This window comes from Pelodiscus sinensis, chromosome 10 (assembly GCF_052426305.1).
Source record: "Pelodiscus sinensis isolate ZL-2025 chromosome 10, ASM5242630v1, whole genome shotgun sequence".
NCBI classification, from domain to species: Eukaryota; Metazoa; Chordata; order Testudines; family Trionychidae; genus Pelodiscus; species Pelodiscus sinensis.
This window is the reverse complement of record NC_143061.1, coordinates 6415230-6427333: the sequence shown is the minus strand read 5'-3', so window position 1 is coordinate 6427333 and position 12104 is coordinate 6415230. Positions and strand designations below refer to the sequence as shown.

Below are 12104 nucleotides of genomic sequence, written 5' to 3'. Positions count from 1 at the left end.
TCCTTCCAAAAGGAATACAATTAAAGATGAAATATCCACTTGCAAATGAAAACATCTCAGTTTCAAATCTCAAAAACAAACAATTGATAAAAATCACCCTCGATAGACAGAAAGAAGAAATTGTTTCTGAATGCTTACTAGTTCAGCTATAAAAATCTTAGAAGAAAGTGACTTAGCCAATTCCACATGGACTTGTCTTTGCCAACTGTAGACATCACTGGCATCTATCCAGTTCCAAATACAGAAATTGCATTTCAGATTCAGGTGTTCCTATACATGTGACTCAACAGCAGGAAAAGATTGCTGATTGCTAACGAAGTAATAGACTTTTCACTTCTCTGGTGTTTTGTTTAAATGGGCAGCTTGACGCAGTTTATCTTTCTGTACCAGAACATCAGCAAAGTGACTTCACCAAGAATAAAACAGTTGTAAGTAGATCTAATATCAAAAATGGTTTGCCACTCTCAATAAGGAAGTGTTTTTTAAAGAGCCAATATAAAGAGCCATTTTCTGTAAATAGGAAAATTCCATAAGAATAACACAAACATGTAGAAAATGCCAAGTGTGCACATAGGCAACACAAAGTATAACAATGATTCAATTTTAAAAGGCAATCAACAGGAAAAGCAGCATGATATAATAGTTAATACAGAAGACTAAAAGGTGGGATATGTTGGTTTTCCTATGGCCTTCTCTATGATACCACAAAAGTCAAGTAATCCACTACATGAACTTCTATACACCAGGGTGAATTAATTTAAATCAATGTTCTGCCGGGAGGTCGAGGGTCTTTTCAGGTCCCTTCCAGTTCTACAATCTAATGATTCTAATGTGATTTAGAGCGGTGATTTGAATAATTACATAAATCATAAATCAAAAGGCAGAAAGCCTCAATTTCAATCATCAATTTTAATCAACTTTTCCATGTTAGTTATTTTCTAAAGAAAGGTGCATTCCACTGGTTGATATTCAAACATGTTAACTTACAACTGAATAGAGATTTTAGGCTAGATTTGGCATATCTTTCTGCTATCGAGTAGGGTATGCTATATCCCATTTATTTAAGCAATCACACATCTTAATACTTTCAGATTCTTATTAATTGTACAATTTTAGTATGTTACAAAAATCAGGAATATATACTGTTTATTCACTAGATAATTAACTTTTTGTTTGTGATCTTGTGTCAAGCTTCATTAGGATGGCAACTAGAATTTAATTAAATACACATAACAGCATATATAAAATTACTTTTATTAAACACAAAAAGCCTTTAATATAGTACACACCTGTTGTGCCAGATGTATAAAGCTTGACCTCCAAAGTTAAGAAGTTTTAGAGGCTCATGGACTCAGCATGTTTATTTTTATTTAAAGGTTTTAAGCAACTGTAATAAGGTTAGGCCTTTACAAATGTTGTATTACATTCAGATTTCATTTCCAACATTTTAATAACCAATGTCAATAAAATAAAAAATTAGATTTAAATTTTTAAAAAGTTAATGTTCGTGTTCTTTTTCCCCCAAAAAACAAAATCAAACCTAATGTATGTGTGCATTTTATCCAGCCTGCTACACAGTACAACATGTGGATAAAACCGCTCACAAGATTCTAATTTTGGGGCCAGTGGTAATAATGAAACTCTTAAAACATGCGTATGTTCGGCCAACTACCACAAAAAAATAAGACCATTAAATGGCAACATGCCTTCTGCAAGGCAGAGGTTGATACTCACACCTGGAGTCACAGCTTTTTAGAAATGCATGTGCACATCCTGCTAGAACAGCGTTTCTTAAACTTTTTAAGACCGAGGAACACCAAACAATATTTTTGTTTATGAAGAAGACCAAGGATTTTTTGTTAAGCATAAAAGGGGGGGGGGGGGGAGGCAGGAAAAAGTGGGGGGGGGGGTTGGTTTTTTTTAAGGTCAATAAGAGTCGGGAGGGGGGGAGTTATTGAGAAAAGAAAGGTCACCTCCCCCTTTAAGGGTGGCCATTTTGAACTCTGTTCTCCACAGCACACTGGTGTGCCATGGAACACAGTTTAAGAAACACTGTGCTAGAGTCAATGGGAGCTGTGTACACATCTGAGAGCAGCACTTGGCCTTTACTACTATGATGGTAAACGTCCAATGCTACACCAAGCAAGTCAAATGGTCCTGCCCCATAGTTGATTTTATTCTAATTTTAGATTAGCCACAAAGAAGTTCTACTCAGAAAGCAACACGCAAGAAAAAACATCTGAGTAAGCACTGACACATGCTTTGTTTTCTGTCCGTCCAATACAAGATTATTTCTGAATTCAGAAGCAAATTTAGCTCATTTTGACCAGACTATCCAGTTAGTAATTTTGAAATTTTTAATGGTCACATAGAGTCCTACATCTGATGAATGGTCACTGTGTGAACATGTCCTCTTTCCCATGCATACAATGTACCAAGACAGTTCCATGTATTTAAAGACCAGGGTAGTTTCAAGCCAGACAGTATTCCCAAGGCATTTCATAATAGCTATTGTATATGCTTTAAAAGCACCAGCAACTTCCTTAATGGCATTTCCTCTAAATTTACACTTCAGCAATCTCACCCTGAGATAACCATTCATTGCTAATTCCTGGATGTGGTACACCCACATGGCCAGCAGTACTAAACACGTTTGAAGTTAGGAACTTGCAGGATTAGAAGGAAGACTTTTGAAGATCTAGAGCAGTGTTTCTTAAACTTTTTAAGACCGAGGAACACCAACCAGTAATTTTTTTTAATCCAGAACAGCAAGGATTTTTTTAGCCCCCTCCCCTCCCAAAATCAGGGAAAGTTATTGAGCACCTCTTCTCCCCCACCCCCAAAAAGGGTCAGGGTAAAGTTGCTGAGGGGTCACCTGCCCCTTTAAGGGTGGCCATTTTGAACTCTGTTCTTCTGTTCTCCGTGGCACGCTGTTTAAGAAACACTGATCTAGAAGCAAATACTTTTGAAACAGCAGGGATATATCAATCAATTCCCAATATCCACACAAACGCAGAGCAAACTGCAATAGCAAAAGGGTTATAAAGCAAGTTTTCCCTCTAAGTATAGTTCTAACAGGCGTCTATCCATGACGCTAATCTAATGATTTGACAGAGATTTTGAATAAGATGGAGTCTTGGGGAAAGAGTCTGGGGATAGACATGTAGTTTTCTCTCATGACCCTCGAAGTTTGATCCATTATTTCAGGAAGCTGCCATTTAACCCCTAGACCGAGGGGATCAGCAGCATTTTATGGCCAGCAATCACAAATATTGTAGAGGGAGCAAAGGTTTAGATTTTCAAAGACAAGTATGGGATTTCAATTTGAATTAGTGGGAGTGGTGACTATCCCCCTTACTCTGCTTTCAAAGTCTCAGCCCAAATGAGTATGGCTGCTTATCCACTGTCCATGGCGAGGAGAAAGAGGTGCACCTGCCCTCTCTGTGTGCCATCTTCCTGCCTAAAGCCTGCCTGAGAAGGTTCAGGCAGGTGTAGCTGAAGGCAGCTCTTTGCTCGCCCAGAAACAGAAGGGGAGATAGGCAGCATCAATTCACTAAACCAGCTGTCTCCAGATTATTTTCTTGAGTACCTGTCAAATAGTGGGAGTTTTAAAGTGGATCGTACACTAACCGTTTATGAGAGATTGGCAATCTCTGACCTCTATTCACAGAGAAACTCTCCCCAACCTCTTTGGGAACTGTGCACGCTGTGTAACAAGATGGTATTATATAACCCTTTATCGAGGATCTCTGGGGATATGGGGAAGTAAAAGGGAGATGAGAAAAATCAAAGCTCAAGATGGGAAAATTTAGAAACTTAGCTTTTAGATTGTTTTATGGAGCATTTCACTAGAAACCTCACATTCCCCAACATGGAACATTTCACAGTTGATAAAGACTAAACTCAACAATGTCAAAATGTGTGTCTAGGTATCTTTGTGGACCAAGTGCTGGGAAAAAAGAACCACAGAACCTTTAGGGACAGCAGTTTCAGCCCAGATCCATGGTGATCTAAACTGGTACAGTCAAAATTCCATTCGGTGATCAGTGAAAGAAGAGCTCAGAAGATTTCAGTCTACAGAAGTCCACCTCACAAAGCCACCACAACTGAGCCCTCTGCTGGCGGTCTTAGCAGAGCAGCAAATCCCTGAATTGTCTTCAAGACTGCACTACCCTTTGACGACCCCTAATGATGGTAACTCAAGAAAAGAGTCAGGACTTCAACAGTCCTACTGTCAATAACAGAGGACTTTGTTCTCCTGAACAATCAATGTTGCATCTCTCATGAACACAAGATTCATTCAATTAAAGAGTAATTTAGGAAATGTCATCATAACAGCATTTCATTAAATATTGAACAAGCTTGTTTAATTTCCTTTTGTAGGATATGTACATTGTTTTTCTTAAAGCGTTTGTGTCATTTTTTCCCCATGAAGAAATGATTTTGCTACTAAATGAAAAGTATGTTATTTGATTAGGTCATGGTAGGGTCATGAAAAGTGATGTGGGAAGAACAGAATAAGAAATTTCCTGTCTTGAGTACCTCAACATTGATTTCTATTGCAGACCTCAATCATGCAACCAAAAGTTTAAAACAACTCAACACTGCAGGATAAATAAGATTCAGCTGATTGAACTCTAAAAGTCCATTCATCCAAAACTAATAGGAAGATTTTGCTAAGTGGGTGCCATGAACTTCTGAAAGATCTAAACGCTTTAAAACCTATCAGAGGTAGGGGATCTTTTTCAGGTTGGGAGCTGCTAACCCACAGATAAATCAGTCGGGGACCTCACATAAGTGAGAAACGAAAAACCAAAAACAAAACAAAAAAACCCTTATTGATGTGGCCCCCGACAGAGAAGGAAAAATACACTCCCCACATTCTCCTCTCACACCAATGCCTGGGGGGCCCAAGCTAGCAGATTGTGTGCGCTCCGGCTCCACAGGGAGATGGTGGGGAAGCTGGAGCACCAGCATGAGTTCCCCAATTCTGGGGGGGCAGAGAGCCCCGAGCCTCGGGGGCCACATCCAGACAAGCTGGGGGCTGCATCCAGCTTCAGGTTCCCCACCCCTGAATAAACCATAATAAGGGCTAAGAAACAACCTTCCAAACATGACAGTAGGGTAAACCAATAGAGCGCCATGTTGAGACTACAGACAAACAACTCCAGTTAACCTGCAGCTGCTCATAGCTTTTCCAGGATGCAGCAGAATGAAAACTGTCCTGAGAGTTTTGTTAGTTTTACCGCTCCTAAAACCTGTGAGTGATGGCGAATGCCAAGGAGCCAGCTGCTGCAAGGTCAGTCTTCTAGCAATGCCTGACAGGGGTTAAGAGACTAACCACTAGGAGAAGTACCAAGTGGAAAAAATCCACTTACCATACATGTCATAGATTTTAAAAAGGCATATCACAGCTTTCATCTTAATTCATGCTGCAGCATCTTGAAGCGTAACAGTAAGTCAACAAGAATTAACAAGATCAAGACTTTCTATCAAGGTGCAGCTTGCAGAGTGAAAGGAAACACAGACCTAATGGTTTAACAGATATTAGTGTCAGAAAAGGATGTACGTTGACTCATCTGTGAGAAAAGACATAGAAGGATGTGTTCAGACATTATATTACTTAACAGCAGATGATTTAGATTTTACTGATGATATAGCTCATCCAAGTGATGGGTCAACCAGCATGTCAGCAAAAGTGAAAGTCTGTCCAGCATTACAAAAATCACGGGGTACATAGTTATGAAAAACAAATCTAATGGCAACCCAAGCTACTCCAAATTCAAGCACTGAGAAGGCAAAGGAACACAAGAGGTGAGGCAATGCTTACCTTAGCGATGACATGCAAGCCAACGGGGATGTTCAGAAGGAAATAATGTCACAAATTGGCAAGGCAGTAGCTACCGTCACTGGCTTAAACAAAATTTGGTCAATAAAAATCTACAGCTTAAAGACTAAGCCATAAATCTTAAACACTTGTTCGATCGATAGATATTTCACATTTTAATTTATGAATGTGAAAGCAGGAAATCCATCAAGACTATGGTCAGACACCTAATTGCCTTTGAAAGCAAATGCCTCAAGAAAGCAGTAAATAAATAATTTATGACAAATGCCAAAATTTGTCAGAGCTCAACAATCCTGTCTCCAATACTATTCAAAAAAATGATGGCAACATCTGGAATATGTATTACGAAGGAAGCCAGAGCATCTGCCATTGCAGGCATGCCATTGGGCAGCTGGAGGAACATGAAAAAAGTGGCCAACAGAAAGAATCCCTCCTTCAAACATATGTAAAGAGGGAAAACTTACAGGACTTAATAAAAGGCATGCAACCAGTGGCCCCAAACAGGTAGGAATGATGGAACCTTGTCTATGCCACTGAATCCTTCCTGTGCCATCTGATGGCACAGGAAGGATTCCAATTCAGAGTAAGATCATGTCTCTTCAAAAGCATCAGGTTATTGGTTTATTTGTTTTACAAGCCAATCCATTTCTTCTTTGAAGACCTGAGCTAGAAACAACATTCGACTCTACAGTGCAAGAAAAATCCAAGGAATCCCGTGCAAGGAATTTAATTCTTCTCCCTGAAAGCTTGCCTGGGATGGAAGGAAAAGGGGATAGCAACACCACGTGTCATATGGCAAACCACAGTGTCACCTCTTGCACTGGGAATCTCAACTATAGAGGAATGGGGAGGTTTTGTTCTACACATTTACACTGAGTCAGCTGAGGCTACATAAAAGCTAGCTTTCAATATCCATTCACAATTCAACCTATTGACTATTCAAGGAGTTTAGCATGGGAAGGACGGGAAGGGTGCATATTATAATTCCATGTTGCACTTTAAATCCTGTAGCAAAGCAAGGCAGCAAAAAAATACTTCCAAGTTCGCTGACATAAATGTTTAAGACAGCAATCTGACCCACTCACCCTTTTCACTGGTATCCACAGCAAGTTTCTTAATGCCATCAGCCAGTCCATTCTGGGAGCTCTCTTGTCCATTCTCTGCATCATTATCATCAAACTGAGCCTCTATAATGACATCCGGACTATCAGCATCTCCTTTCACTGAGTCTCGAGGAAGGCAAGTCCCCAACAGCTCCTCGGGGACATCTGATTCATGTGTCACTTCTGTTTCTTTGTCATTGCCATCTGGCTTTATTACCTAAAGAAGCAGGGGGGAAGAAGATGCATGCTAAATCACTGGGCTGGAAAAAACACCCTCTTCTCTTTTTCATCTGTGTCCCAGGGGCAGGGGGAAGAATGTATAATAAATGGCTAGGAGCACAGTGAAATTGTCAGGCAATTAGATGCAGACACTGCATTATGGACAGCGGTTTCTCTCTGGAGAAAGAAGGGAGGAAACTCTGGGGAATAATAGGGCTTTTGCAATACACCTACTGACACTCATCCTAAAACAGAGGGTCAAGTTGCCTCCAAGGAAACTTCATAAGCAATAAAGCAAACAAAACCATGAACAAAAATACTACTACTAACATGAGAGAGACTGACAGGACTGGGTGGTGGAGTCCTTCTCGTAATGCAGAGCCAGTAACTAACTGTTCCTCCGTGACTCTGGAGATCAGAGTGGAACCTTTCGGATCCAAACTCCGCATGCTACCAGTCTAAGCCCCTATGGTTGCCTCTTCCCCCTTCACTGCGCAGAATGTGATTTGAGATATTCCATCTCAGCACCAACTGAAAGGCCAGCAAAACTTAACATGTATCTTTACAAAGAAAGCGGTTATCCTTCCCTGCTTTGTAATGTATTTGTCAGACCTCCCCTGCCTCTCTCTTTTGGTCTGAAAAGGGGAGCCGTGTTAGTAAAAACACTTAAAAAACAACAGTGGCCCTGTAGCACTGTAGAGACTAACTAAAAAAATATATAGATAGTATCATGAGCTTTTGTGGGCACAACCCACTTCTTCAGATGACAAATATGGAGCAAGAGGCATAGAGCTTCAAATAAAAAGCAACTGTCAATTAAAGTGCCCATGCTAAATGAGGCTAATAGAGCGGGCTGTAAGTGCCTGATACTTTTGATGTCATTTGGGTGTTGACTATAACAGCCCATCCCGTTCACATCTTTGTTCAAGCCGGGAGAGCATGTGTCAGATTTGCACATGAAGGGCAGTTCCGCAGATTCTCCCTCTAGTGGATTCCTGAAATTACTTTGTAAGAGAATAGCCACCTTTAAATCCATTAGCGAGTGCCCAGGCAAATTAAAATGTTCCCCCACAGGTTTCTGCGTGTTACCATTTCAAATATCAGATTTGTGTTCATTAATCCTTTGACGCAGAGACTGTCCAGTTTGGCCAATACACATGGCAGAGGGGCATTGCTGGCACAGATCACATTAGTGGATGTGCAGTTGTATGAATCTCTTTTTCTGCTTTTTATTTGAAGCCCTATTCCTTTTGCTCCATATTTGTCATCTGAAGAAGTGGGTTGTGCCCACAAAAGCTCATGATACTATCTATATATATTTTTGGTTCGTCTCTAAGGTGCTACAGGACCATTGTTGTTTTTTAAGGGTTTTTTCTCTCTTTTGGAGTTCATATTTCTTGGGAGTTTCTCATGCAATTAACACTCATCTGGAGGTTTACAACTCTTTGTATTGCCAAGCCAGAACATGAGCATGCTTCATCATTCCTGTAGACAGGTAATGGGAGCACTCAGATATACGACAAAACACCAGGCCACTGCACTAACCATCATAAATCAGTGACAGGAAACCCAAGCTAGTGAGTGGGCTGCAAGAGCAGCCCTCCATCTCAGTGGGCCACAAGACTATCATAACCAAGAGGGTTTCCTGGGTCTAACTGCACTTGCATGCCTAGAATTTGCGGGACGTGCCAATTGCACTGTAGCAGCATGTTGATAGGATGAGGAAGAAGGGCACAGCTCTCAAGGCCAATGATGCATACAATCAGCATGCACCTCCCTTCATGTGCCCTTGCTTTACGTGCGTGTCACTTCAGTAACACCCGAAGGAAAAAACCCTAAGCTGATGGAAACCAGTGGAATCAGGCAACATGAGCGACGGTAAACAAAATGTCTTGGACGCCACATACAGAACCCCAGTAGGCTGCCGGCTGTCCACCACCATCCCAAATTCTAGTCATTTGGAACCATGGTAACTGACCTCAACAGGTGTTAGCTGAAGGCAACAGTATTAATCAAGAACAATAACATGTAAAAAACATCAGAGATTTCTGTTTTAGTGACTGGAAAACAAATAGAGCAACCGGTGCTCTGAAGGCAAGCTTTCCAGGATTTCAGACGTAGTACAAAAGTACTTTCAAGCAGTGCTCGTGCCCATGTAATATTGTCCTAACAGGCAATAAAAATACAAAAACGTAAAGGGATTGATTTCAAATCATTTTTTTAAACTAAGATGACATTATTCTGAACTCTCGTTACCTTCCATGACTCAGTGCTTTTCACCTTCCTTTTTGCCTTTTTTAAATGTATATAGTTTGTTTCCATAGCAGGTTTTGAATTCAACATTACATTGTTTAAAGTCTGGCAAAAGGTGCAAATATGACTGATTATTAAATCTGGCTACATTCAGCATATAAAACACTGACACACAATGGTTTGGGCAAGAACAGTCTATTAGATTAGAGAGCTGACCGGGCTCCACACGCTATTGACTGTGCCAGCATGGCTATCCAAAAAGAAAACCGGTGTCAACAGTCACATTTGGACCCTAATATGGTCAGATGTGAATGTGCTCAGCTCCTACATTTCAATCCCACAGAGCTTCATTTTCTTTGATGTGTGCCAACTTCACCTGAATTGCTTTTTTTCCTTGGGACAATACAAGTGATGTTTCAGAGTGGTAACCTATAAATGCTTCTATAGCCACAGCAGCTAGTAATATCAAATATATTGGAATAGCGACTACTGTTCTGAAGATGTAGCACAGAAGAGATTTGTGTGGAATTAGATAAAGGTTAGGGTTAGAATTAAAAAAGCAACACATTTCTCAAAGTCTCAGCCATTCACAGCTGTCATTGACTAGTATAATATTTCATATGTGGCAATCAAAATTACATTTTGTACCTAGAGGGAATGAACCACTATTGCCTGGAGCAGGTTTATTAGTACAACTCAGGTATTCACAGAATTTGGATTTAATGGTTACAGACCTCTACATATGGCAAACATCAAATCAGTAAAATGTTCATGGGCTGTTTAGCATACATTCTGCAAGGCTACTGGGATCACCTAGTCAGATGTCATGTGTAAAAAGGCCATAGAAATTCACCTGGAAACTCCTGCTGCTTCAGGAACCCTATGTGATATGAAAGTACAGTGAAGTAGAATTCACAAAATCAAAATATAAAAGATTAGGCATGCTCAAAGGTTACTAGACAATATGAGTACTGGATGGAGACTCTGTTGCAATATCACCCTTAGATACTGTAGAGCAGCACATTTGAACATCACAACACAGGACATTCTTATGTGCAGCATCTCAAAGTATCAGGGACTTCTAAAAGTCATAATGTAGTTTCATTTCATGCTTATATTACTGTTGTTCATATATGCGCTATCACTGGTAGACCAGGTGCCAGCTCTTGCCAAGTCTGCAGACATCAGCTGAGCTCTGACAAATTTATAGCTCGGAACTAGGCCAGCTTACCTAGATGTTAGTGTTGTTCAAGATACATGTTGACATGGTAAGGATATGTTTTGATTCTATTAAATGTAAGTTGTTACATGCATATCCCATGCTATAAAGTAGTAGGTAAGGCTTCGTGTATACTTACACTTGATAGACAAAACTTTTGTCATTCACAGATGCTTCTCTCTCTCTCTCACACACACACACACACACACACACACACACACACACAATAAAGTTTGGCCATAGCAAGTGCAAATGTGACACTGCTTTGTTAGCAGCAGCACTGGCTTTTATATGCAGGAAACCAACTTTGACATACGTGGGCCATGGAATGTTTATAGTGTTTTCACGGGGGCTCAGAAAGAAAAAAGTTGAGAACCCGTGGGGGTTATGTGACCGTTTATTACTTAGTTCAGCTACAGTCTGGAAAGCACACTGTGACTCCTTGGTAAAACCATTATAGTGCTTCGGGAGTTCACATTTTGTAACTGTGTTGGTGAAATCTAATTATAGACCATACAACCAGCTTCGGGTATCTGCTCAGCTTTTGAGAGTCTGGCCTGGGGTTGGGGCACTCAGTCATCAGCCAAATAGCATGACACATGCTGTAATACTAAAAGATATGGGCATCTGTATATATAATTGTATATATGCATTCAACTATAGCTCATTTACAGTCTTTCTGGATGAGCCTTTCTGATGCATATCACACCAAAAGTAGGTATTACTGAAAAGTAGGGCATTTCACACTGTTGTGTAATCATGCTGTGAAAGACTATGGATGCAGCATTAAGGTTACTTAAAGAACATCAACTCAGAATTTCCTGACTTTTGCACAGTCGAAGTCTCAACTCTGAAGTTGTGTTAAAAGATATTTGCACGGTTTTTCAACTGAAGTGTAACATTTAATAAACATTTTGTTGAAAGTCAACTGCTCATTTGAATGTCTGGTTCTCAAGATAGTGGTTAGGTATATTTTCTTACAGCTTCCAGCAAACATCTCCCTCCGAAAAAGCATCCAGGTTCTGCCACAGTGTGATTTTGAAAAGTTATAAAACCTTTAAGCCAATGGCTTTGAACAAAAAGACCATGTCAGCCACAGAGGATAATAAAAACAGGTATAGTGGAGCAAAAGTATCTTGGCACGAATAAGTAAGATCTATACGGCCTGATAGTCTTTTCTCTATAATCTGCATGGTTTAGAAGTAACCATAAATTCAACAATTGTCCTTAATTTTGAGGAACTAATTCCAATAATGATAGAGATGTAGCCGTGTTAGTCTGGGGTAGCTGAAGCAAAATGCAGGACAATGTAGCACTTTAAAGACTAACAAGATGGTTTATTAGATGATGAGCTTTCGTGGGCCAGACCCACTTCCTCAGATCAAATAGTGGAAGAAAGTAGTCACAACCATATATACCAAAGGATACAATTAAAAAACAAATATGAAAAGGACAAATCACA

General features: G+C 40.1%; 1 protein-coding gene across 2 annotated transcripts in view; it reads right to left on the bottom strand.

The window, feature by feature from the left end:
• Positions 1–12104, bottom strand: part of DIS3L2 (DIS3 like 3'-5' exoribonuclease 2) — a 264327-nt gene that overhangs the window by 170918 nt on the left and 81305 nt on the right. For both annotated transcript variants that reach the window (XM_075938150.2, XM_075938149.2), the window contains one exon: positions 6934–7168. In XM_075938150.2, the coding sequence (XP_075794265.2) occupies positions 6934–7168 (235 nt within the window). The remainder of the gene's footprint in view (positions 1–6933; positions 7169–12104) is intronic.